Source organism: Felis catus, chromosome B1 (genome assembly GCF_018350175.1).
Source record: "Felis catus isolate Fca126 chromosome B1, F.catus_Fca126_mat1.0, whole genome shotgun sequence".
Taxonomy (NCBI): Eukaryota; Metazoa; Chordata; class Mammalia; order Carnivora; family Felidae; genus Felis; species Felis catus.
This window is the reverse complement of record NC_058371.1, coordinates 204,672,660-204,699,468: the sequence shown is the minus strand read 5'-3', so window position 1 is coordinate 204,699,468 and position 26,809 is coordinate 204,672,660. Positions and strand designations below refer to the sequence as shown.

The 26,809-nt window shown below is 60.9% G+C and overlaps 1 protein-coding gene across 3 annotated transcripts in view; it reads left to right on the top strand.

The window, feature by feature from the left end:
- The window catches only part of MAEA (macrophage erythroblast attacher, E3 ubiquitin ligase), a 38,189-nt gene extending 14,493 nt beyond the window's left edge, over window positions 1–23,696 (top strand). The window contains exons 2-10 of one of the 3 annotated variants that reach the window (XM_023253355.2): window positions 7,480–7,662; window positions 9,577–9,780; window positions 14,014–14,136; window positions 14,773–14,886; window positions 17,487–17,563; window positions 18,460–18,568; window positions 21,300–21,433; window positions 22,105–22,300; window positions 22,898–23,696. In XM_023253355.2, coding sequence (XP_023109123.1) covers window positions 7,480–7,662; window positions 9,577–9,780; window positions 14,014–14,136; window positions 14,773–14,886; window positions 17,487–17,563; window positions 18,460–18,568; window positions 21,300–21,433; window positions 22,105–22,300; window positions 22,898–22,993 — 1,236 coding nt within the window. In that variant the 3' untranslated portion in view covers window positions 22,994–23,696. The remainder of the gene's footprint in view (window positions 1–7,479; window positions 7,663–9,576; window positions 9,781–14,013; window positions 14,137–14,772; window positions 14,887–17,486; window positions 17,564–18,459; window positions 18,569–21,299; window positions 21,434–22,104; window positions 22,301–22,897) is intronic. The other 2 variants (XM_023253356.2, XM_023253357.2) reach the window with 2 other exon arrangements.
- The last annotated feature ends 3,113 nt before the right edge of the window (window positions 23,697–26,809 follow it).

Here is a 26,809-nt window from a genome sequence, read left to right as displayed (position 1 = left end):
GTTTGGGTGGCGACTGTCAAGTCCCCCTGCCGTCCATCTGCACTCCCCGCCAGCCGCGAATGGGGTCCGAGTTTCCCCAGACCTCACCCCGGGTTTTCCGTGGTGGCACAATCCAGCGCAGCCGCCCTGAGCCCCGCGTGGCAGTGAGTGCTTGCAGGGCTGCTGGTCCCAATACGTGCTCTAAGTGTGAAATAGAATGCACACTCACTCATAAAGATTTAGCACAAAGAGAAAAGGTAATTCAAAATGTCTGTAAATATTTGGGGGGTGTTGGATTAAATAAGATCCACTAAAAATCCGTTCAATCCCGCTCTTTTCAGCAGGTGACTGGGTGGGCTCTGTCTAGCAGTCTGGGTGGGCTACTAGAAAACTTAAAATTGCGTGCGTGTGCGACTCAGAGTTGCGTTGGGCGGCCCTGCTCTGTGGCTTTCTCCTTGCCATTTGTCTTTTGTCTGTCTACTTACTCTGTTTCTGAGAGGTGTTTTCTGTTTTTTATTTTTTTTTTCAACGTTTTTTATTTATTTTTGGGACAGAGAGAGACAGAGCATGAACGGGGGAGAGGCAGAGAGAGAGGGAGACACAGAATCGGAAACAGGCTCCAGGCTCTGAGCCATCAGCCCAGAGCCTGACGCGGGGCTCGAACTCACGGACCGCGAGATCGTGACCTGGCTGAAGTCGGACGCTTAACCGACTGCGCCACCCAGGCGCCCCTCTGAGAGGTGTTTTAAAAAGAAAAAAGCCTTGCTTTGGTGTTTCTTCCCACGGCCGTCCAATTCACAGTGATTACTAATACTGTGGGCGTATCCTCACCCCTTATTCTGTTTTCTGTCTCCTGTGCTTTTGTGTGTCTTCTGTTTCCTTTTTGTACATTGATAAGGTTTTCTTTGTTCCATTTAATTTCCTCTTGTGGTTTGGCAGGCTCACAACCACACCCCAGTCGTGACAGATCAAAAAAAGCCTCCAGACACTGTTGCCGAGTGGGGGGGGGGGGAGGGGGGAGTCGACCTGGTGGAGAAGCACCCCTCCCACTGGTCCCGGTGTCAGAACATCACCTTCTGGGTCTCGCTTGTCCCTCACCTGTGTCTGAGCTTCAGTGTGCTGCACCCCACATCAGCGGGCACCAGGTTACCATCCCCGTGGGTGGGCGTCCGAGTTGGTTCCGGTCTCGGGCTTAAGAATAAAACTACTATGAGCGTTTGTGCACAACTGTCGTTGTGAATACTGTGTTCGTTTCTCTTGGGATTGCAGTTGCTGAGCGACACGCGTGTGTTTAGTCGTACTAAACAGCCAGGCTGTCTTCCCAGGTGCCAGCGATGGCATCCAGGTGTCCTCAGCCTGGCCAGCAGGTGGTGTGAAGTCTTAGGGCTCTCCAGAGAGACAGAGCCAGTAAGGGAGGGAGAAACGGAGAGGGGAGGTGAAGAGAGATTGAGACTGACCGGAAGGAATTGGCTCGTGGGATTACGGAGGCCGAGGTCTGCAGTGCGCAAGCTGGAGCCCCTGGAGAGCTGATGGAGCAGCCGGGGGTCAGAAAGTCAAAAGCGCCTGGGGGCCCGGAAGAGCTGACGTCCTGGCTCTGCTGTTGAGTGGGGAGAGTCCCTCCTCCCAGCCTCTTACTCCCTCCAGGTCTGGGTGGATTGGAGGAGGCCCACCCCTGCTGGGGAGTCCTCCTGCTCTACTCAGCCCGTCACCCAAATGCTGATGTCCATTCATACCGAGAGCCGTGTCTCCCCCAGTGTCTGCGCACCTCGTAGCCCAGTCAGGTCGGCAACACATAAAATTAACCCTCCCAGGGGCGCCTGGGTGACTCAGTCAGTTGTGCATCCGGTTTAGTGTCTGGTTCTTGACTTCAGCTCACATCATGATCTCACGGTTGTGAGTTCAAGCCCTGCGTGGAGCTCTGCCCTGGTGGCACAGAGCCTGCTTGGGGTTCACTCTCTCTGCTCCTCCCCTGCATATGTGCGCTCTCTCTCCCTCTCTCTCTCTCTCTCTCTCTCTCTCTGTCTCAAAATAAATATTTTTAAAAATGGGATTGTCTTGGTCTTGAGTCGTAAGAGTTCTAAGTATGTTCTAGGTACAGGTCCTTTGTCAGATTTCCATATGGTAAATGTTTTCTCCTAGTCTTGCCATAGTTGTCTTTATTCTTAAGTTGTCTTTCAAAGAGCAGAATTTTGTTCTGATAAGGTGTAATTGATCAATTTTTCTTTTATAGTCAGTGCATTCTATATCCCTTTAGGAGACTTTGCTTGTCTTAGGGTTATGAAGATTTTCTTCTATGTGCCCATCTAGAAGTTCTGTAGTTGTAGCTTTTCTGTTTGGGTCCCTGAGTCCATGATCTTCTAAGGGGGGGTTTATGGACCACCTGAGGTATAGACTGAAGCCTTCCCCCTCCCATGTCACTGTCTAGATGGTCCTCTCCGCCCTGGATTGCTTGTCTCCTTGGACAGAACACGATGAGGGTCCATTTCGGGGTTCTCCACACTCCGCCGGTCCCTGTGTTGCTGCACGAAGGCCACACTGTCTTGATCGCTATAGCTTCACGGTTAAGTCTTGAAATCAGATACCATTGTCATGTAGCATCAGTAGCGGGAATATCGTTTTCGTGGTGGTGAAACGTTATGCGAACCAGCCATCTCAGGCCTTTTTAAGTGTGCGGCAGGTGTCCAGACCTTTTCGCCTTGCGCAACTGGAGCTATGTACCCGTTTGTCTCAGTCAATCCAAAGTGCTGTGGACCGCGTGCTTATAAGCCCCAGGAAGGTATTCTCCAAGCTCTGGAGGCTAGGGCGTTGGGCCGGTGTGGTTCTGGTGAGGGCCTCCTCCGGGTTGCCGATGGCCACCGTCCGTCTGCATTGCGTGTGGTGAAGAGTGAATGGTCCCTGTTGTAAGGACGCTGATTCCAGTCTTCAGGACCCCACCCGGGTAACCCAGTCACCTCCCAGAGCTCCCGTCTCCATACGCCATCCCAGTGGGGGTGGTATTTCAATGCACAAACTATGGGGGACACATTCAGTCCCGGTTGCACATTAAACAGCTCCCCCTGCCCCCCAGCCCCTGGCAGCCGCTCTTCTGTGTTGTGCTTCTGATCACACGGCTCCTCTGTCTCAAGTAGGAAGAATCACACGGCTTAGTCTTTCTGTGCCTGGCTATGCCACTTGGCACAGTGTCCTGCAAGGTCACCCGTGTCACACCAGTTGTCAGGACTTCCTCTCGTCGGGTGGACCACGTTTTCTTACCCGCGCGTCTGTCAACGGACTCTGGGTTCTTGTTCATTTTAGCTGATGTGAACGCTTCTGCTGTGAACGTGGGGTGCACACACCTCTTGGAGACCCTGCTCTCAGTTCTTCTGGGCTCACACCTGGGCCAGACGTGGGCTTACTGGATGGCAGGGGGAGGAGGGTGTGGGCTTACTGGATGGCAGGGGAAGGCAGGTGTGGGCTTATTGGATGGCAGGGGGAGGCAGGCGTGGGTTTGCCGGATGGCAGGGGGAGGCAGGGGTGGGCTTGCTGGATGGCAGGGGGAGGCGGGCGTGGGCTTGCTGGATGGCAGGGGGAGGCGGGCGTGGGCTTACTGGGTCTCGGGGAGGCGGGCGTGGGCTTACTGGATGGCAAGGGGAGGCAGGCGTGGGCTTGCTGGGTCTCGGGGAGGCGGGCGTGGGCTTACTGGATGGCAGGGGGAGGCAGGCGTGGGCTTGCTGGATGGCAGGGGGAGGCGGGCGTGGGCTTGCTGGGTCACAGGGGGCGGCAGGTGTGGGCTTACTGGATGGCAGGGGAGGCAGGCGTGGGCTTACTGGATGGCAGGGGGAGGCGGGCGTGGGCTTGCTGGATCGCAGGGGGAGGCAGGCGTGGGCTTACTGGGTCGCGGGGGGAGGCAGGCGTGGGCTTACTGGATGACAGGGGGAGGCGGGCGTGGGCTTACTGGGTCGCAGGGGGAGGCAGGCGTGGGCTTACTGGATGGCAGGGGGAGGCAGGCGTGGGCTTGCTGGGTTGCAGGGGGCGGCAGGTGTGGGCTTACTGGGTCACGGGGGGAGGCGGGCGTGGGCTTGCTGGGTCACAGGGGGAGGCGGGTGTGGGCTTACCGGATCACAGGGGCTCCCCGTGTGATTTTGGGGGGACCTGCCACATTGTTTTCCATGGTGGCTGCACCAGTTTACATCCCCACCGACAGCGCGGGCTCCCAGTTTCCCCACACCCTCCCGAGGCCCGTGGACCCGCTTTTCTGAGGGCCGTCTTCCCCCGGGGTGTGACGTGGGGTCTCCTGGTTCCGCTCTGCATTTCCCTGAGGCTCGGTGACGCCGAGCACCTTTCCGTTCGCGGGTCGGCCACGGCGTCTTCTTTGGAGAAATGTCTGCTCCAGCCCTTTTCCTTGGGTGCTTTCAGCCTGGTGTCCCCATTTGTCTACTTCTGTTTTGTTGCCTATACATTTAAGAGTATGTTTTTAGTGTCTGCCTCTTATTTTGGGATTCTTTCAAAATCTCTGAAACTTATCGTCCCCATATCCACGTTACTTAGGCCATGGATTTTCTTTTTCCTTTTAAACTAACTGCCTGTTTTTTTCCCCTCTTGGTTTGATTGTATTTTTTACTCGTTTCTTTCCTCTCAGCTCTTTCTTGTATCTTGTTGTTTCTTCTCATTCATGTGGTTATTCTTGCTTCGTGGAGGACTCTCTGAGTCATTTTCCTCCCAGAAAAGGCTGTGGGTGCTCAACTTGGCAGTGTCTCCGTGTTTGGAAGTGTCTTAATTTTGCCCTCCTTCTTGAATGATGGTTGCTTGGTTCAGAATCTTCAGCATTTCTGAAATTCCATTCCTTCATTTGGCAAAAGGCCTTTTGGAAGGAGCCTGTGAAGGAGCCGTTGGTGATGGAGCGGCAGGGGGCAGCTGGGGAAAGGCAGGGACCCCAGGCTGCGGGCCCTGCGGGCAGAGGCTGAGGAGCCTTCCGGGGTCAGCTGCCCTGTGTCCTCGGGCCGGAAGTTGGCCCAGGAGGCGGCTCCGTGCTCTGGGAGCTCCTGCTGCGTGTTTGCGGAGGGGCGGTGGCGGGCGCTCACATCCCTGGCCTTGGTCCCACGCCGACCTCCGGGTGCGGCCCAGGCTGGTGGGGGGCTTGGGCAGATGGGGGTGTGGGCAGCAGAAGGTGAGGCCCTCACAGGGGCCGGAGCCCAGAGGGCAGGAGGCCAGTCCTCGGGTGGGAAGAGCGGCGCAGGAGGCACGCGGCAGGGCCATCCGGAGGTCCGAGCCAGGAGCGGCGGCTGAGGGGCGGGCTCGGGTCGGGTCACACGGCGGGCAGGAGAGGAGCACGGCCGGGCTCGGCGCCACCAGCAGTGCTGTCACGTGGTTTTGTTAGCCGCACCCAGAAGCGCATCAGGTCGTCGAGAGAGAGAGAGAGAGAGAGAGAGAGAGAGAGAGAGAGAGAGAGAGAGAGAGAAAAGAGAGAGAGAGAGAGAGAGAGAGTAATTCACTTCGTAACCTCACAACATGCGTTGTCGGGCCTGGATGTTGATGACGCACTGAAGGTGAATGTCAGGGCGCTGCCGGCTTCCTTTTTGGATACAGGTTACAAGTGGAGGGCTCAAGCCTGTGGCACCTGCTTGGGACCCTCCTCTTGTGTCCCCTTTGGCCCCGTGGGACGAGCCTCGGGCCGGGTGTCCCGAGTGGAAGGCGGGATGCTGAGACACGTCACTCCTGTGAGTCCCGTGCTGTCACCCGCCGAGCGCGGGTATGTCGACCACGCAGAGTCTTGCTGGCACTTAGGAGCACGACCGTGTCCAGCGTGGGTGACAGAGCACAGTGGTGCTCACCTGCCTTACAGCCGCGTGGAGCGGGGACGCTACCGTCGCCTGGCGCGTGCTCGGACTGACTGTGGGTGCGGACGTGTGACTTTTTCTCTTTTCCTTTTGACCGCGTTTATTGAAGTGTAGTTTTAACGTCTGAATCGGAGAGTAAAACTTTGAAGCTTTTGTTACTGTGCGTCACGGGATTTGTCTCAGTACGTTTTGCAGTAATCCTGTTTATTGTGTCTTACGAAAGTGCCGGCCGGGTCAGGTTAGACACACACCTGTCCTCACACGGTCGGTTTGCGGGGCCGCTGGGGTGGGTGGAGGCTCTGAGAACAGCCCGGGATTCTGAAAGGGAGTCTGCTCGTGGCAGCATCCCACCAGCACCCGGCTTCGGCGCCTCCTCTGAGGTTGACCGGAGTCGAGCGAGCGCGAGCACCCAGGTCTCTGTGCTGCGCTCTGTTACTCTCTTGCGAGGTACGCGTGACAGAACTGAGGCTCGGCGCGGGGTGTCTCTTCCCCTGGGTGCGGGGACAGGTGCGTGTCTGCGGCCGGCCGTCTGCCTGCAGCTTCCCCCTCGTCCACGCCCGTCAGGGACTGTGAGATCAGGACAGACCTGGTTGGCCGTCGACCTCACGCAGCTGAAGAGGCGCAGGTGCCGTGGGTGGTCGTGTGTCACCCCACGTTGGGGATGGCCCTGCTCTGTTTCCTCTCAGAGACTCTCGTGTCTTGCTCGTGCCGGACCCAGCGTGGAGGCTGCAGGGGACGAGACCTCCCCGTGTGGCGCCCGTGGCTTGTCCAGTGGTGTTGTGCCTCTTGGGCCGATAAGACCCAAGGTGTGGACAGGAGTGTTTGCCCACTGCCACTGTGTGCCCAACAGAGGCGAGGTGGGAGTGGCAGCCGGGACAGGACGGCGGTGGCCTCGCCGGGTCCCGGGGAAGAGTCCTGTTGCCGTGGCCCTCCTTGGCCGGGTCCGGCCCTTCTGGTTTATGCTGTCACCTTGGCGTCTCCGCCCCTGGGAATCCCGGCTCCTCCCCACCGAGCGCGGTGCCCCTTGGGAGCGGATCCTTCCCCGTGGTCGGCACCACTGTAGGGAAGGTGTGCGCTTGGCGCGGCTTGTCACAGATTTCTGCAGTGACTGCTGGCCCTCGGTGGGTGGGAGGTGCTGGGCCCGCAGCCGGGAGGAGGGCTGGGAGGGGTGTTCTCTCTGGAAGGACACGCCATCCTTGGTGGGTATTAGGGGAAGGCGGTTCACGTAGTAGTTAAACGCGCGCTCACGATTTCCCGTAGGTGCTGGCGCGCCCTCCCCCTCGTCCTGCGTGACCCCCCGCTGTTACGTCCCCGCTGCCCCCACCGGGCCCATCATGGGCCCTCTGCAGCCCCCAGCACTACGCGTTTTCAGTCGTTTCCTTAACTGTTTGCCATTCTGGATGAACGTGGGGATTACTTCGTCACAATGTACCCGTAAACGTTCTCCAGAAAGAGTGCAGCTGCACTACCTCTGTGGATTTGGGGACAGGACACATCCTCACATTAGCGTCCTCGTCCAGGAACACGAATGGTCCTCGGTTCACACAGGCCCTTTGTGGGTAGTAGACGTGTGTTTAGACCCCTGGAAGCCTAGGACTTCTGCCTGACGAAGTACCAGGAAGGAGGTCTGGGGTCCCGCACGTAGGACGGCGGTGCTCACACGCCAGCTGCCTCTCTTCCCTAGGTGCCCTATGAAACACTGAATAAACGCTTCCGGGCTGCTCAGAAAAACATTGACCGAGAGACGAGCCACGTCACCATGGTGGTGGCTGAGCTGGAGAAGACGTTGAGCGGCTGCCCCGCCGTGGACTCTGTGGTCAGCCTTCTGGATGGCGTGGTGGAGAAGCTCAGCGTCCTCAAGAGGAAGGTGAGTGTGGCTTCCGGACCGTCCTGTCTGCCCCCCGGTGCTCGGGCTGCGGCGTGGGTCCGTGGCCCCGGCCTCACCGTGTGCCCGGGCTGTCCCAAAAAGGGGCCGTCTTCTGTGGGATCGGGGCCACGGCAGAGGCCAGGCAGCCCTGGGGTGGGGAGGTGGGCTTTCAGGGCCAGAGTGCGGGAGGGGCGAGCCACTCCACGCCGTGTGTGCCCTGCGCCCTCCGTGGGAATGGCAGGCCGGCTTCCAGTTCCACGCTCCCCTTCCTGTGAGGCCGGGTCGTCCTGGCACCAGAGTGTCCCAGGGGCAGATGGGGAGACAGATGACTTCTTACTTCCAGAATCTCACCTCAGAACTTTGTGTCGGGTTTCTCACGAAGCCGGGAGAGCTAGGAAGGGTGTACACTACGCCCAGCGAGAACAACCTGGAAAATACCAGAAGCTATTGTAAAACATCTCGCTGAACATGTCAAAGGGCTCACGAGACAAAGTTTATCGCCAGAATCGGAGGGCAGGGGACAAGAGGAGAGAAGGGCGGGACCCCCTGCCGCCCTGGGGACTGCATCACACAGGTGAGCCCTCTGAGGGCCTTGCTGGCCGGGGCCCGCTAGCCCTGCTTGTCAGGTGAGGGTGCCCCAGGGGCAGACATCGCGGCCGGTTTCGGGACAGCCAGGTGAGCCACGACCCCTCCTCTTCGACTTGGTGCCAGCGGTCCCCACCGGTGGTACCTCCAGGCGCCAGGCGGACCGCAGCGCTTCTCGGGCGGGGGACAGCTTCCGTCAGGGCGTCGCATCTGTCGAGTAAGATGACCGGACACACGGGACGTGTGGCCGAGGCACGGCAGAAACGGTGGACGCCTCGCGGTCTTCGGGGGGTACGGCGTGGAGGCTGTCGGGCCCCGCCCGACTCCGCCACGTCTGAAGAACAGACAGCTGAGACCATCTGCGGGGGACACAGGGGACGGGAAGTGTACAGTGTGAGTGGGTTTAAAGCGAACCAAACAGAACTTCGAGAGATTAAAAGTATAATAACTGAGACGAAAGACGCAAGTGTTTGCTCGTAACAGACTTTTCAACATTTAACAGTCAGACCAAGGTAAAGAGAGAATTTGTGAACTGGAAGGTAGGTGTGAAGAAATTATCTAGAATGCAACACAGAGAGCAGGAGAACGCGAAAATGCATAAGAGGGTAGGAGGCCTGGGAGAATAGAGCAAAGACTTTGACCAAAGCCAAGGGACGGTGCAGGGGGAATGGCTGAGATTTTCAGAACTGTGGGAGTCGCCAGGTCAGAGTCCTAAATGGGACAAATAAAAATAGACCTACCTAGGATTTCACATTGTGAAACTGAAAAGAGAGAAAAATCTGAAAAGCGGCAGGAGGAAGAAAACCACTTCCAAAGGGTTAGCAGCTACCCTGGCAGCAGGCGGAAGCCGCAGAGGAGCGGACCGTGCCCGACGAGCGCCAGCCGGCTGTGACACCGGCGCCACGGTTGGTGGTGCTCGAGAGTCGGCTGCCGTCGCGGACGGCGCCGGCACGTAACACTTCTGGGGAGCCGCACAAAGTGTCACGAGAGGTAGTCGTGACATAACAGGTGGTTTACTTAACCGGGAAGCGAGTTCAAAACTACGCGTCTGGCAGCACAGCAGCAGAGCACGTTGGGCAGTCGCGGAAGAGCGGGTGGGGGCCACAGAGCCGTGGGTGTTGACTTGCCTTCTCGGGAATGACAGGATGCAGCCGCACCTGCCTCCGGGGCGTGTGTGGGACCCTCCCTTTGGCCGCCCGTCACCCGGCCCGGCCGTCCCCTGCCGTCGTCCTCGGATTTGTTCTTGCCTCCCGTTTGCGGGTGTTGGGGGTGGGGCAGGCTGGCCGCCGCCCCGCCCCGAGCGCCTCTCCGTTGCGTGTCGTGTCGCAGGCGGTGGAGTCCATCCAGGCGGAGGACGAGAGCGCCAAGCTGTGCAAGCGCAGGATCGAGCACCTCAAGGAGCACAGCAGCGACCAGCCCGCGGCGGCCAGCATGTGGAAGAGGAAGCGCATGGACCGCATGATGGTGGAGCACCTGCTGCGCTGCGGCTACTACAACACGGCCGTGAAGCTGGCCCGCCAGAGCGGCATCGAGGTGGGCCTGGGCGCGGGGCGGGGCCGCGGGGGCCAGCTCCCCGGGGCAGGTCCCTCCGGGTAGAGAGGCCGACACCCGCACGCACACGCGCTCCCCTTTCGGTGGCTCGGGAGCCGCGCGGGCCGGCTTCCGAAGTGACGAGCGGCTCCGGGGGAGGCCTGCCCGAGGACACCGGGATGTGTCTGCAGCCATCTAGGTTGGCACGCGGGGCCCTCGCTCCCTTTCCGGGGGCCTCACGGAGCCGTGTGCACCTTTCTCTGGCCTCCGGGCCGGTTCAGCTGGGGGCTGCCCCTCTGCCGTTGGGCAGCGGTCCCTCTGGTCTCCCGAGGGCGGCGTCTACCGTGGCGGGGGGTCCATAGCACACCCGCCTCCCCACCCACCAGTCTCTGCGCGGCACCCAGTGGTGCCTCGAGCCTGTTCCTCCCACGCTTTTCTTTCCCTGACCTTCCCTGCCCAGTGCAGCCAGCTCGTGCCTGACTGTCGGGGCGTCCTGTCCTCCTGTTTGCCTGGCACGGCCTGTGCATCCGCGGTGGTCGTTGGGCTTCTCACAGACGCCCCGCCCTCCGTCTTCCTGCCCCCTGAGGGAGTGGCCGAATGCTCCTGGCCCCGAACGTGTGCTTTGATGGGGAGAGAGGCGTGAGTCAAACAGGATGTGTACAGGGCACAGGGGCAGGAGGACTGGGGATTTTTCAGAAGGTTGGTTTCGGGGGGCACCTGAGTGGCTCAGTCCAACTCCTGATTTCTGCCCGGGTCAGGGTCTCACGTTGGTGGGTTTGAGCCTTGTGTGGGGTTCTGTGCTGACAGGGTGGAGCCTGCTTGGTGTTCTCTCTGCTCCTCCCCTGCTCCCCTTCAAAATAAGTAAACATTAAGTAAAAAAAAAAAAAAAAGTTGGTTGGGGTGGGCTTGCAGAGATGAGGGGAGGGTCCCAGGCCCGGGAGCTGCCATATATTTGGGGCGGGTGTCTGAGCGTATGTGGAACTCATCGATTGGGGTTTCCCCTCAACTGAAATGTGTGCATGGTGGGGGGGTGGGGGTTGAGTTGGACGCATTGCTTTTTTTTTAATGTTTGCTTATTTTTGAGACAGAGACAGAGCGTGAGTGGGGGAGGGGCAGAGAGCGAGGGAGACACAGAATGCGAAGCAGGCTCCAGGCTCCGAGCTGTCAGCACAGAGCCCGATACAGGGCTTGAACTCACAGGCCGTGAGATCATGACCTGAGCCGAAGCCGGACGCTCAACCGACTGAGCCCCCCAGGCGCCCCTGGAGGCATTGCTTTAATAGGCTCACCCTGGTTGCTCTGTGAGAACAGACTGTGGGCGGCAGAGGGGGACCGTACTGTGATTCACGGTGATGGCAGTGGTCAGACCGTGGGCATCCTACGAAGGGGGCCCTGCAGCATTTCCAGGTGGAACCCAGGACCGCAGCTGTTTGCAGCAGGAAGTGTAGGAGGACCCTCATGCCCTTGGGTGGGGGGAGGGCTCCCAGCAGAGTGGGGTGCCGTCACCGGCGAAGACGCTGGTGTATCAAGGTTCCTTAACGTTTAACTTCCGTCCATCCCAAGACGCCGTGGAGAGAGAGCTCCGGGGCCGCCCGGATGGGGCCGCGTGCCCCACACGGAGCCTCGGTGTTGGAGGAGAGGCACAGCCCCAGGGGTGTCTTCGTGCGCCGTCTGGCTTCTCACGCGGGGCCAGCACCTGATCGTCTGGGACGGTTTCCAGCTTCCACGCGTGTTGCGCATGCTGGCCCACCTCCACCGTCCAGCGTGGCGCCTCTGGTGTGAGTCCCCCAACCCAGGGGCCACGCGTGGACCTCGGAGACCCCGTGGGCAGGAAGGAGAAAGATGCGAAGGATCCAGACTCAGAGGCTGCACCGGTCAAACACACAGGTGGACCCTGACACGCGAGCAGGGGAGACCGCCTCTAAATTCAGGGCGAAACTCGCAACCAGAGACGGAAGTAGACAAAGACGATCCTAGTGTAGGAGACCCAGCATTTGCCCGTTAGGGAGGTTCTAGAAAAGAGAAGAAAATGCCAGAGAAACGGCGGAAGGAGTGGCTCAAGAAGACAGCCAACCTCTGAGACGCCGTGCTGGCCCTCGCCCCGCTTAAGAAGTAGGAACACCGGCGTGCGAGGCGTGTGTGTGCGCGCGGCGCTTACCCGTCAGCTCGCGTCGGGAGGGCGAGGTGGGGGCGGGGTGGGAACCGGGGAGCACTGCGGGAGTCTTAGCTGCCCCCCACCGCCCCTGCGTGAGGACGGAGCCCTCTCTCACTGGGCCGGCCCCCCTCCGAGCTTGCTGTCCTGCTGCTTGCTCCTGCCCTCACCCCAAACTTGGCAGTCAGGACGTGGGGCAGGGGAGCCACGGTTGGGTCTCCGGCCGTATGAGCTTGGGGATCCGTCCGGTGGCTCCTGACGACTTGGGTGAAGCGGCCCTGGGGTGACCCACCCCAGACTGCCCTCCGTTAAGCTCCTCCGTTCAGAAACCCGCAGAGCTCACGGGCCGTGTCCAGGGCGCCGACCCTGACAGTGGCACAACCCCCGTCCTTAGGTCAGCTACTCTTCTGCCGGAGCCTGGCTATTGCCTTCTACGGCGACACGCCCCAGCAGTCCCTGTGCTGGCCTCGGCCCTGGTGTGGCTGAGCCCAAGGGTCGCCGTGTGGTGGCACTCTGATTAGTATGTTTTCTGGTTACTTTTGCGATAAACATCCGGTGTTAATGATACTGCAGCATCGTTAGCTGTAACGTACTGTTTTTTTTTTTTTTGAAGTTTATCTATTTTTGAGAGAGAGTGCCCACGCATGAGCAGGGGAGGAGCAGAGAGGAGGAACAGGAGAATCCCAAGCAGGCTCTGCACTGTCAGAAAAAATCCCAAGGCGGGGCTCAAATTCACACACTGTGAGATCATGACCCGAGCCAAAACCGAGTCGGACGCTTAACCACCGACTGAGCCACCCGGGCCCCTGTCCAGGATGTACTTCTTAACGTGCAGAAAGAAAGGAAAGTTTCTGGCTTTCGCTTTGGTCACTTTTACTTGAAAGTTCCCGTCTTCTGCCACAGTCCTCCGTTCTCCAGACACCGCTTGTGCGAGAAGCAGGCCGCGGCCCTGGCTGCCGAGGCTGGGAAGCTCGGTGGTGAGCTCCTGACTTGGTTGGCCCCAGGGCAGACCTTACGTGGAGACAGCATGGCAAGAGAGCGGACTCGTCCCACACTTTGCCGTGCCAAGTGGCTCCGTGTGAGGCCTGCCTGAGGACACCGGGATGTGTGTGCAGCCAACGCTCGCCTGCTGGCCACAGGACACTGGCATGCAGAGCAGCACGGTTCCCCCGAGAGTTCAAGTGGTTCAACCCTCCCCCGAGGGTTCGTGCTGGACGCTTCCCCTCCGCTTAGCGAGACACTGATCTTCAGTAACGGTGTTTGCTCCGGTCATTCCAGAAGGGGGAGAAACTTCCCGCTTGACATTCGTTTTCCTCACGGCTTGTCCCTTTGGTGATGTGCAAGCATCCACTGTCTCTTCCCAGCCTGCATGGCCACATCCTTGTTGTTGGCGGTGCTCCAGCCCCTTGCTGGGGACGTGCAGGCCCCGGGCACCCCGTGGGCTCCTTCACTCTCGCAGACATGTGACGGGGCTAGTGGCTGTCCTTACCCCGAGTCCCTGGGCCTGCCTAGATCCGCCAGAGCGCAGCAGATGCGGCTGTGTAGGCTGCTTCCCCAATTGCACAGGCACCAGAGAAGGGGAAAGAGCAAACGTGACACAGAGACCGCCCTGCTCATCCACCCTCACTGCCCCTTCTCTAAAATCTCAGAGGAAAAAAAAAGCCCAGAAAATGAGGGTATGGATTCCCGGATCTAATTGTGAAGGGGTGAAATGGGGTCAGGCGTACGTTCCCGCCGGGAGGGGGAAGGTTCTAAACCGGGGCTTTGGTTTGGGGCCCACAGCTGCTCTTGGGAGACCGTATGTGGGCGCAGAACGGGCCTTGGGCAGGGTGTTCGGGCCGCTGTGCTCGGCCTGGTGCTGGGGTTGGCGTGCTGGGGCCGCTGAGCTCAGCCGGTGCTGGGGCTGGTGTGCCCGGCCCGCTGTGCTGGGGCCGCGGGGCTCAGACGGCCCACAAGAGCCTCGGGCCGAGCCCTTCTGCCAGGCTGGGCCCCGCCGAACCGGAGGGAGCGCAGAGCACATGGGGCCTGGGTGCGGGGGTCCCAGAGCCCAGTGCACGGAGCTCACGTCGCTACCCTCCCCTAAGGACTTAGTGAACATCGAGATGTTCCTGACTGCCAAAGAAGTGGAGGAGTCCCTGGAGAGGCGCGAGACCGCCACCTGCCTGGCCTGGTGCCACGACAACAAGTCCCGGCTGCGCAAGATGAAGGTGTGCGGGCGCGGGGCGGGGCTGGCGGGGGCGGGGGCGGGGCGGGGCTGGCGGGGGCGGGGGCGGGGCGGGGCTGGCGGGCGAGCCCCGGCGGGAACCGAGGCTTCTTCACCTGTTGGTTCAGAGTTCTGTGCTTCCGGTTGGTGGGGTGGGGTGTGGGGTTTCGGTTTTGGTCACGGTGTTTGGGTTTTGGGTAAAATCCCTGAAAAGTGCACCCCCTCTGCATTACGGTTTGACAAATGGCCTGAGCATGAGGTTCTGAAGGGGCGAGGTGCCGACTGCCTGCGTGTGCCGGGTCCCTCCGGCTCGCCCAGCCCCTCAGTCACCGGTACAGGAGAGCCCCGCCGGGAAGCGTTGTCCACCTGCCAAGGTGCTAAGTGCTAGGTTTTCTTGAGAGCTACAATACAAGCAGCTTAAAAAATGGACACTTAAATTGCAGAATTTAAACGTGCTTACTGAAAGGTGTTGTCACCATGGGGCTTGCAGAAATGTTTAACTTCTATTAACCTTCCCCTGCCTCCGTTAGAAAAACTGTTTGTTTTCTGTTTTCTAAACCGAGCGCCTTTAACCTCTCCCCGGTTGAGCTTGTCGTGTGCATATAGTCACCAGCCAAGGGTGACGCTCTCTGCCACTCAGGGCCGCCAAAGCGAGCACGACGCGAAGACGGGACGGAAAAGTAGAGTGGCCAGTGGCTCCCCTAAAGAGAGTGAGGATCTTGGTATGGAAACCATAAAAGGAAAGCCAGAATTGGTATGTAACACTTACCCTGCGCTCCTGCTCCAGCCCCCACAGCTGTGCCACACGGTGGGAACCAGGCCAGAAGGAACGTAGGCTTCCCGTCCTGACAGCCAGTTTCTGCAAGCCCCGATGCCTCCAGACAACACTGCTGCTTGGCCAGGGCACGTCCCCCTGGGCCGGGTCTCAGGCGGGGCCTCACAGCCACGGTGGGGGAGGGCGGGTGGGCAGGCGGCCGAGTCCGCGGCTGGCAGCTTCTTGTCACCGGCCCGTGCGCTGGAAAGCACGTGGACAGCCACCCCGAAGTGCGTTGGGCGTGAAGATAGGCTTGTTACGAAGTGCGGCCGAACAGGGTAGAGCAGCGAAGTACCCGCAGCGCACGTGTGTGTGGGTACATGCGTGCGCTCACGCGCGCAGGCCGGGGAGGGGCCGTGCTGGACCACAGCAAACCCCTCGGAGCAGTCAGAGGCCCTCTGCCAGAAAACAGATTTGAGACCCGAGTTTCCCGATGGGTGTGCCGAGTGCGCGTCTGTTGACTCTGGGGTCCAGACGCTTCAGGGCAATTGGAGCGGCAGCACACAGGCTGCGTGTCCGGAAAGCCGGTGGGGTCACAACCGTGAAGGCGCCAGGCCCCCCCCCCCAGGTAGCACCCGAGGGACGCTATTCAGCCGTGGGTGCTTGGCACGATCCCCTAGAATTGTGCTGTCTCGTGCTGGAGTCTGGGCACCCGACTTCCAGTTCGTTTGTATTTGCCGGTGAGACCGGAAGGTGAGCTGCGAGAGCAGAGCCGTTATAAATCCTCGAACGCGTCTGCACGTGCAGTCGTAGGAGCTGTCGTGGAACGCACCGTGGCGCTCTCACCTGGGACATCCGCCTGGTGGCTCCCCCCTGTTGTTAGAGCTCCTGGCCTCCCCTGAGCCCAGAGCGGCGATCGTCGGCCGCCCTGGGGAGGCAGGCAGGGCATCTCCCCTCCCCGGGCTCCCCCCCCTTGGCTTCTGCTGGTCTGAACTCGGAAGGGAGCACGTCATTGCGGGTGGGACCTCCTTTCTGTTTACAGTTGGTGCCGGGCCCGCCACTCAGCACGTGGCATCTGCTCCATCCATTTGGGGGCCAGGACGGACCGCTACCTTGGTGCAGAGGGCAGGGGAGGTGGGGTGAGGGCGGGGAAACCGCTTGCCCCGAGCACCTGTGTTGTGGACGTGTTGGGCACCAGGTAGGTGGTTCTCGGCACCTTTGCCTCCGACGGCCTGGCGGGCCCCAAGGTAGGTCCCGTCAGCCGGTGCTCTGCCCTCGTGTCCCTGGAGGCGCCCTCGCAGGGGTCCGGCTGAGACCCTTCGTCAGAATGTCCGTGTGCACGTTCGGAGGCACGTTCCCGGGTGGGAAAAGTCCACGTGACTGGTAGACTCGAGTTACAGTTGAGACGCTTGGGGCTGGCTGACTGGCTCACCACGTAGAACTCTGTCTGCACCACCCTGCGATCCAGGTGCGACAGAAGACGGAGTGGCAAATCGTGGAAACCCCAGAGATTTTCCTATTCCGTTAACTCCGCTTATTCTGTTTCTGGTTGGAAATACTGAGCGTTTTCTGAAACCACAAAGATCCTATAGTTTAAATTACTACTTTTGTAGAATAATCCAGCTTTTCATCTTAGGTCACAGAAGTTAATTTTGCCTGCCTTCACCCATCCTCAGTCAGAGTTTGAACCCAAATTGGACCGGCATTGTTGAGATTTCAGAGTTAGCGTTTGGGCTTCCACACAAATGACCGTGCTGGTGCTGCACCCTGTCAGCTGCCCCTCACTGCCCCACGAGGCCCACCGGCCACTGCTGCCCCAGACCTCGCGCCCCCTGTGCCCTCTGCAAATCCCGGCACCCCCGCCCTCCCCAGGGCCTTTGAACTGGCTCTTTCTCTGCCTGGAACATGTGTCCCCGGCGTCCCTGTGCACTGTCCCCACCCCCACCCCACCCCACCCCAAGGGTCCTCACCCGTGTCCCTGCTCGGGGACCTAGGTTCTCTCCCCTGCTCCCCGCTTGGCGCTCCTGCTTCTGCTCCCCTGCGAGACACCACCTCCCAGCCTCTCCCAACCGGGTGTTGGGGCCTCACGTGGGGAGCAGGTTGAGGTGGACAGTGCCACACGGGATCCTGAGGCCAGGTCCCCGGGGCCGAAGCTGGGAAATGCAGCTGGGCTAGGAGAAGGCTGTGACAGCGTGCCCACCCGCTGACGCCTTTGTGCGGATGAAGCAGCCGGGATTGTGAAGGGGCTGGAAACTTGTCTTCATGGGGTCACTTCACACACACGGGAAGTGGTGCCACGGGCCCTCCGAACCCTCAGCCTCCAGCATCCTCGCCCTCAGGGGGTGCCTGTCCCGCCATCCCCGAGCCTGGCCCACGGGTGCACACGCAAGGCCCCGGCCCCCTGGGTGCGGCGCTGCTCCCGCCGTGCTGGGGAGGCATGGGCTGCAGCTGAAAGTACAGCTTTGGCGTCCGTCCCACCTCCCTGCTGGCTCGAAGCTCCCTCAGCAGGGAGTGCGGTGTGCGGCCCGTGTGGCGGGGCCGGCCCGTGGGCGTAGCTGTGTGGGGACGCTACCCAGGCCTTGTCTCGTCTTTGCCCCCAGAGCTGCCTGGAATTCAGCCTCAGGATTCAGGAGTTCATCGAACTCATCCGGCAGAACAAGAGACTGGACGCCGTGAGGTACGTGGAGGTGGTCTCCCGGTTCTCTGCAGGGGGCAGACTCCCTCCCTGACTTCACGGGGCAGGCCTTCTGGGCTCCGGGGGGTGAAGCGTGGAGTGTCCAGCAGGCCTGCCCTGACTGGCTGGGCCCTGCCTGTGACTCGAGGCCTCTCTCCCCGTCCCCAAGCAGGACGCTGGAGCCGGGCACCCAGGCTCCTCCTGTCTGGTGCACACGACCGTTCTGACGGCACGAAGCCGACTTACCGTGTGGGCACAGGGCCGCGGGTTCTGCTGTGTCCACCTGTCCTGGGACGGTGCCGGCCCCGGGCTGGAGGACACTCAGGCGCGGCGACGTGCCATTTAGGGGGTGGACCGAGGGCGTGCGTGAGGGCAGAGGGGGGGGCCTCTGGGAAGGAGGCTGGCACGCAGGCACGGGGACGTGGGGTCCCCAGGTGCGGCCTGTGCGGGAAGGCACAGCCCTGGGGCCCGACCTGTGGGCTCTGTGTCTCCTGAGAGTCAGAACCCGGGGGGACGGACTGTCTCCGGGGCCTCCCAGGGCTGTGCCGGGGGCGGGGGGGGGGGGGGGGCCGGTGGGCGTTCTGGCGCAATTAGTGTCGCTGGGCTTTGGGTTCGTGTAGGCCGGGGTCACTTGGAAGAGCTTGGGCAGGTGCCCTTTTCAGCTGGGTCGCTGCCTCTGGCTGTTCCCTGAGTGGGATTCTATGCTCGGTGCCTCGAACCTCACCTCCGACCCTGTGTCCGTGAGGAGGGGCCCCTGCTGAGCTGAGCTCCCGGCAGACCCTGGCCCAGGGCACACGAGGAGGGGGCTTCTTCGGCACTGAGGCTCCGGCATACGCTGTGAGCGCAGACTCTTAAAGGTAAAGCTGCAAACTTAGACGGCCCCAAATGTTGTTTTCCAGACACGCGAGAAAGCATTTCAGTCAGGCCGAGGGGAGCCAGCTGGACGAGGTCCGCCAGGTCATGGGCATGCTGGCCTTCCCACCAGACACGCACATCTCGCCCTACAAGGTAACCCGTGCCCGTGGGCCCTCAGGGCTTGGGAGGACTTCGTCTGTGGTCACTTCCACGTTCAGAGTGTGGCCAGCACCCCAAACAGGCCCTTTCCCATCTTGTTCCTGTTTGGCCGGGGAGAAGTTTGGATCGGAACGACGCACGGGGGTCTCAGCCTAGAAGGCCCTTCGGCTCTGAGCGTGACACCTGCTCCCCTCACCTTTCTCCCTCACTGCCAGTGTCCTTCCTGACCTCCGTCCTCTCTTCGGGGTCTCTGTGGGTCCACGTGGGGTCCGGGCGGGGCGTGGTCATGCAGCATCGCTAACCAGTCCCCTTGGCTTTGCTGGGTGCTGGGGCAGGGTGTCTGGCCTCTCGAAATCAGGCAGTGCCCCCCCACCCCCCAAAGCCTAGGAGCAGCCCTGGTGATCTTTGATCCGCCTTTGGGTTCCTCCTTCTCTTGTCTCGAAAAACGTCAGCGTGTTCACAGCTGAGTCGCTCACGGTCCCGTCTTGGAAAGTCTGGGAATTCCAGCAACTTTCCCCCGTTCCCGTGGCTGCTGCCCGTCGGGGTCCCTTGGCCATCAGTCTGGTCACGCCCACACGAGCGTCCTTATAAAGGCCGCTTGGCTGGACCCTTAATGCTCTTTCTGAGCAGCCTTCTCATGTTTCGCAGCATGGACAGAAGTTTCCAGATCGTAAAGTTCTGCTTTCTTTGGTGGGCAGTTCCGCCCTGAAGTCATTTTTGTCTTCATGTGTGTTACTGTAAATGGGACTCTGCTTAGAGACCACCTCGGTCGGACTCTCAGTGTCCTCGCACATCTCCGTCCGCCGGGGTCTCCGGGACAGCAGCACAAAGCCGCCGCACTCTCTGCCGCCTCTGACAGGGCTGGCCTTTCCTCGGCCTCCCTGCCGCCGTCCCGCTCCTGACCCCCTAGCCGCTCGCCCTCCGTGAAGACTGGGGCTCTCCGCGTGGGACCAGTCCCATCGCCGCAGCATGGACTCTGTGTGGTCACGCATCCACACTGTCCCAGCTGTGGCCCCAGTTCTGGGTGTTCGTTGCACGGCTCCTCCCTCGGTTTTCCGTCGTCGTCCGCCTGGGCTCTGGGACAATCCCACAAGCTTGGCGGCTTAGTCCTCACAGTCTCGCGCCTGGGAGCCCTGGATCGTGGCACCAGCAGGGTCCGGTGAGGCTCCCTGCCTCCACCCCCTTCCTGAGCCTGTGGCTCCTGGAGGTCCACCTGCCGACACTGTCACGGCGAGGGACACGGCACTCGACCCTGGTGTTCCCTCTCGCTGTTGTCAGCCTGTCCCCAGGAGGGAGGGAAGTGAACTGCCTTCCCCGTGGGCTGAACCCGCCTTGTTCTCTGAGCCTGGACGTTGGGCTCTGAGGTCCCACATGCCCCATGCGGTTTTGTGGGCCACCAGCTCCTGTCCCGGGCACAGCAGAGCAGACCTCGCCCCCACTTACTGAAGTGCTTGGCCGCAGGCCTTCTCCGGGCTGCTGGACGCTGCTTCTTTGTCCCGACTGGATGCACACAGTCCTCAGGTGTCAGGCATGTCCTGTGATACAGCCTCTGTTCACAGAGATCTTGGGCGTGATCACATGTCTCTTCCCTGCTCTGGAGAAGGTTTGCGAGGAGTGCAGAAGGGGCCTGCCCTTAGTGCGTGAGAAGGCCTGCTCGGGATGGCATCCGTGGGGCCCGTGCCCACTCTCCTCCCTGGAGAGGCCTCACGGTGGCAGGAAGGAGCAGGGCCGGTGCTGCCATCGCAGCCTGAGGACCAGAGGGCTGACCGTCTGGGAGACATCCTGGCGGCGTGGAAGAGAAACCACGGCAGCCAGTGCACAGCCAAGGCCGGCTGGGGGTCAGGGAGGCTGGGCGGCACAAGAGAGGAAGGCCGGGACGCGCACAGTCTCAGCGGAGGGGCACGGGCCGTCAAGGGAAGTGCTGAGGCGGTGGCATGCCCTGGGGGCCGTGTCGAGGGGGCACATCCCTGACCCCTTGTGGCAGGAAGTCACAGGTCTAAGTGGGTCACATGAGAGGCAGGATGAAGTGCTCTGGTCTCGGAGAGGTGGCCACACCAGTGGCCCGAGGCCAAGGGTCTGTTGAGAGAGGGGTTTGCAGAGCCTCTGGACTGTGGGCTTGGTCCTCTGTGGGCTTTGCTGTGGTAAAAATAACATTAAAGACACGTGTTTTTAACATTGGAGTGAAGTGTGCTATTTGCCCCGGACTAGGGCTCCCCGTGGGGCTCCCACCCAGCAGTTGCCTGTGCCTCTGCCTTGACGCGGGACCCCTGACCCTTGTGCTTGACGTCCAGGGTTTCCCTCCTGTTGGTGTGTGCCCTCCCCTCCCTGCTCTTATAGGCTCTGAACTTGGAAAGCTCTGGAGACGGGCTCATCAGGCCCCGTGTTCTGTTCTGCGGTTCTCCACCCTGAGCTGGGCTGCTGGGTCCCATGCCAGCAAGTCCCTTTCTGGAGCGAGACTTTTCCTCTGGAACCTCAGTGCCTTTATCCGTGTCGAGCTGTCTTTAGACCCACTGAGTCCCCTTCTTGCCGCGAGGACACAGGACCCGCACCCTCTATCATCTGTCCGCACAGAACACACTGTGGGCAGACGTGGGGTCCGGGCTTCGGGCGCGCTGTGCCGCTCTCCGGCTGGCGGCTGTGGGCTCGTGGGGGCCCACCTTCTGTTGCCCGGGACGGCAGTGGGCCCCGGGGTGCCCCCAGCACTGCTCTGCCCTGTCTCTTCCAGGACCTGCTGGACCCTGCCCGGTGGCGAATGCTGATCCAGCAGTTCCGGTACGACAACTACCGGCTGCACCAGCTGGGGAACAACTCTGTGTTCACCCTGACGCTGCAGGCTGGCCTCTCGGCGATAAAGACACCGTATCCTTCTGGCAGGCAAGGGGCCCCGCGCCAGCTCCGCCCTTCCGAGCCTGGGGTTCCGTGCCCTTGCCTCCCCCCCGGGAAAAGCCGGGGGCTGTGGCCCTCCCAACCCGAGACCCGTGCTCTTGGCTTGTGTTGTGGGGGCCCCGCTTAGGTAGTCGGGTGGTGGTGCGGGCGTGCCCGGGGCCCCGCTTGGTCTGTGGGAACCCGGTCACGGAGCCACACTTTGTGTTCTCTCGCCCCCAAACGCGGCCTGGCACGCTGCACGCCGACCGGATGGCCGCCAGTGTGCGCAGCCTTCTGGCGGCTGGGACCCTCACCATGCGGAACTGTTGCCCGGTGTGATTCCTGAGCATCCCCTCCCAACTTCTGCGGGTCTGAGCCCAGGCTGCGGCCAGGCGCTTCGTCTTTCTTCACACGGTTCCCACCCCAAGGCCGGAGGGCCCCTCTCGAGTGCAGCACGTGGGCCTCCTGGGACCCCGGGCCGTTTGCTTTTGCGTGTGAGGGGACCTGCCCTGAGGGCCGTGAGTGGGAACGTGCTGGGGTGGCCGGGACGTGCTCTGGCCTCCTCGGTGGGGCCATTTCCCCGCCAGATGCAGTGTTTCCTCTGCCGTGAAAGAGAGCTCTGGGCTTGTTTCCTGCCCCGCGCCCCTTCCTTAACCTGAGCACAGACAGTGCTACAAGGAGGACGGCAGCTCCAAGAGCCCCGACTGCCCCGTGTGCAGCCGCTCCCTGAACAAGCTGGCGCAGCCGCTGCCCATGGCGCACTGCGCCAACTCCCGCCTGGTCTGCAAGATCTCCGGCGACGTGATGAACGAGAACAACCCGCCCATGATGCTGCCCAACGGCTACGTCTACGGCTACAACGTGAGGGGCGGGGCCGAGGGGCGGTGCTGGGGGGGGCGTGGAGGGGAGGGCCGGAGAGGAGTGGGGAGCGGCGGGTCCGGGGAGGGGGTGGGGAGGGCCCTGGAAGCTGGGGAGGCAGGAGGTCCAGGGGAGGGCCTGAGAGGGGGTGGGAAGGGAAGGGCCCTGGAGGAGGGGGAGCCTAGGAAGGGGAGTGGGTAAGGGGCAGGGCGGGGGTGGGGGCGGGAAGGGGGGAGGGCCCTGGAAGGGGGCTCGGGAAGTGGAGGAGCGGGGCCTGGAGGGGCTGCGGGAGGGTCGAGGTGGCGCTGGAAGTGGGAGGCATGGGGCCTGGGAGGGGCTAGGGGCGGCGGCGCGCCTGGCCTTCCGCCTGCTCTGCGCCAGGTGCTCTGCACCAGGTGCTCTGCGCCAGGTGCTCTGCGCCAGGTGCTCTGCGCCAGGTGCTCTGCGCCAGGTGCGGACGTCTCGGCCCCGCGCTGCCCCCGGAGAACGCTGCAGGGTCAGGGGTTCGCGGGCAGGGCTCAAGGGGAGCGGAGCTCTCCCGCAGCCGGCGGTGGTGGGCGCGCCCGTCTACATGCTGGCGTGCGGCCCCTTGTCTTTCAGTCTCTGCTGTCTATCCGTCAAGATGACAAAGTCGTGTGCCCGAGGACCAAAGAAGTGTTCCACTTCTCACAAGCCGAGAAAGTGTACATCATGTAGGCCGGGCCGCCCCGCGCCCCGGGCCCCTGGGCCCCCGCGCCCCTGCGCCCCTGCCCGCCTGCGTTTCTGTTTCTTGCGACCAAAGATCAGTGAGCGACGATGGGCCCCCTAAGAGGAGAGGAGTCGGATCAGCACGCGTGTGCTTGGGGACAGCCTCTCCGCTGGTAGGACTCCGGAGCGCGCGCGAGCTCCTGGCCGCCTTCCCCTTACAAAGAGAGAGACCTTCTCGGCCTCTTCGGAAACAGGAGTCGGTTGTTTTTCCGCGCCCCGGACCCTGTCTCCGCCCGCCGAGCCCCGGGGCCTGAGCCTGGGCCCGGAGAGGTGCCCGGAGGCACCAGGACCGCACTGCGGCCCCAGGACCGCGCGCCGGGGCGGGGTTAGGGTGTGCTAGGTTCAATGTCACGTCATTCGTGCCGCCTTATTTCCTGCTTGAGAATGTATTCACGTGGAGATCCACTGGACCGAGTTCTGCAGAGGCCTTGCCGATGGCTCCGTAACTGTAGACGTAACGCTGTTCGTTACAGAAGCTAGTAGTTCAGTTGAAGTAACCACCGGTGACTTTCCAAATCCAACGAACCATTGTAGTTTACATGAAACCATACCGTAGAGGTTTGTACTTAGCGCTTATTTTTGCATGTTGATGTTGATTAGCTAATAAACTGTAAATGTACAACATGTTAATAAAAGGGTTTTCTATTTCTTACGTCTGTGTGAGGTGGAAGCCGCTGTGCACCCCGGTACCCTCACTCCCGTCTGCTCACCCCGGGCCGCCCCCAGTCCAGGACGTTTGCTCGTTTCTGCTCACCCCAGGCCCCCCCCCCCAGCCCCCCAGTCTGCGGCCGCACCGCCGGTGGGGCCGGGGTCCCGGGAGCAGCCCCCGCAGCTCTGGCCCGCTTGTGCCCACATCCCAGAGTCCCGCTCCAGCACGCAGGTGGTCGGCCTGCTCTGCTCGGGGAGGCAAGGGTGGCAGGGCCATCCGAATGGGGTCTCCTGAGTCGCCGGCACACGTTGGCGGCATGCTGCCAGTGAGCGCCAGGCACACACATGTGGCCGTGGGCGGCCTCTTCCAGAGCCCCTGCTTGGAGCTCAGGGTCGAAGTAGTGGGGTGGAGGCTCCTCCCTGCCGCGCCCTCCAGTCCTCCGGCCGCACTCTGACCACCACCTGTGCCACCTCCCCTTTTCCTTCTTCCCAAAGGCGTGTGCACGCACGCGTGTGGCCACGCACCCCGGGAGCCCCTTCCGGTCCACTCCAGCGACCGCATCCACGGCCAGAGCACAGCCGTGGGGCAGCCACAGGGTGGGTGGAGCAGGCTGGCTGGTTCCCGCTATGCTGGGACGTACAGGCTGTGACGGGTGACGCCGCACAAACGCGCTCAGGTGCTCCGTGGAGGTGCCGGCCTGCTCGTTAACGCAGGAGGCGCCGGTGCCAGCCCGCACCCACCCACCTCGAGGCCGCCCCACCTGCTCCGCGTCCTCCCTGGAGTCCTAGGCTTGCGGCCTCGTGCTCACGGGAGTTTTAACTGAGGTACGAATCGCATCCGTTGAAACACGGCGATCTTCAGGAAGCGGTGTGAGCAGGTTTGATAACCGTGTGTGCAGCTGTAACCCCCGGGCCCAGGCGGCCAACATTCACCCCCAGACCCCAGGAAGCCGCGCCTCCGCCTTCTTCCAGGCTGTCCACACCGCCTGTCTGCGTGCAACGAGCACTTGGGCTTTGACCACCAAGGATTAGTTTCGCCTTCGGGTTACGTGGAGACAGACGATGTGCTCCTTTGTGCCGTGCGCGTTTCAGCAGGTGCCCGAGGTGCGTCCACGTGCCTGCGTGTATCGGCGCTCCTCCCGGGCGGTGGGGTTGCTCCCGGGCATCTGCAGTCATCCTGGCGTCGGCGCCCCTCCTGGTGTCCGCGGTGCTCCCGGCGTCAGCGATGTTCCTGGGCATCTGAGCTCCTCCTGGCGTCGGTGCTCCTCCGGCCGTCGGCAGTGCTCCAGGCATCCGTGGTCCTCCCCGCATTGGCAGTCCTCTAGCATTGGTGCTCCTCCCGGTGTCGGTGGTGCTCCAGCATTGGTGTTCCTCCCGGGCATCTGCACTCCTCCCGGCGTCGGCAGTGCTCCTGGGCATCCATAGTCCTCCGGTGTCGGCAGTCCTCTCGGTGTCCGTAGTGCTCCCACATTGGTGCTCCTCCCGGGCGTTGGCGGTCCTCTGAGCATCGCTGAGGAGTTAACCAGTCCACAGACCCCATAGGCTGTCCATTCTCTTGATAGACCTTTGCGTTTGCATCATTCTTACTCTGAATAAAGCTGCTATGAACATTGCTGGACAATTCTTGGTGGACATTATTTTCATTTCTCGTGGGTAAACATCTGGACGTACGGTACCTGCGCCATGGTGTTGTATACTTAACTTGACAACTGCCAAGATTTTTCCCAAAGTGGTGATAACAGCGTTCATGCCCGTTGGCAGTGCGTGAGGGTTCCAGTTTGTCCACATCTTTGCTGGCATCTGCTGGGGTCATTCTTCCCGTGAGCCGCTCGGATGGGTGTGTGCTCGCACCTCCCTCTGGGTTTCATTTGCATTTCCCTGATGCCTAAGGATGCTGAGCCCCTTCTCAGGTGCCGAGTGGTCGGTCACGTGCCTGTTCAAGTCTTCTCCCCATTTTGTATTGGGTGGCCTCTCTTGATTTGCAGGAATGCAGTACATATTGTGACACAGACCCTCTGACACACCTGAGTGCACTTGGTTGCCTGTCATCTGATGAGCAGGGTTGGTTTTTTTTTTTTTTTTTTTTTAATGTTTATTCTTGAGAGAGAGAGAGCATGAGCAGGGAAGGGGCAGAGAGAGAAACGGAGACACAGAATCTGAGGCAGGCTCCAGGCTCAGAGCTGTCAGCACAGAGCCTGACGCAGGGCTTGAACTCACAAACTGTGAGATCGTGAAGTCGGACACTCAACCGACTGAGCCACCCAGGCGCCCCTGACCAGCAGGTAACATTCAATTAATTTTTTCTTTTATGGTTTGTGACTTTTTGTGTTCTTTGAAACATTTGCCCACCCCAAGGTCCCAATGATCTTCTCTTCTGTCTTCTGGAAGATTCAGTTTTACCTTTTGTTTGGCTCTGTAACCCGTCACAATGAGCTTCTGTCTGTGGTGTGAGGAAGAGGCTGACGGCCATCCCCCCCCATGTGTCCATCCTGTTATTCAGACATCATTTGTTGAAGGCTCTTTTCTGTCCATCAGATGATAAATCCCCTGGCTGTGTCTCTCTGGGTCTGTTTCTTGGGGTGGCCCTCAATCTATCACCCCAGCATCCTGTCATTTCACTGTGGCTCAAAGTACAGTACAAACAAGTCCCTTTTGTTCTCCATACTTTCTACTTTTTCAAAATAAAATTGTTTTTGACTGTTCGCTTTAGTTTTAGAGTCAGCTTGTAAAAGTCTACCCCCAAAAAAGTCTGCTGAGATTTTAACTAGAATTGCATTGAATCTATTGATCAACCTGGGGATTTTCAAGCTGCCACAACACTACCACAGACGGTGCTTCAACAACAGAAAATCATTTCCTCACAGTTCCAGAAGCCAGAAGTCAGATCTGGTTGCCAGCCTCTTCCTGGCTTGTGGACGGCAAGAAGCCACCTCTCGTGGGCTCCGTGGCCTTCCCTCTGCGTGTACATGGACAGAGACCCCTGCCTACTAGGGGGACACCAATCCTGCCGGACCAGGGTCCGGCTTGTGATGTCACGTGACCTTAGTCACCTCCAAGTACAGTCACCATTGGGGGGGGGGGCAGTCAGGGCTTCAACACGAGTTTGGGTGAGGGGGA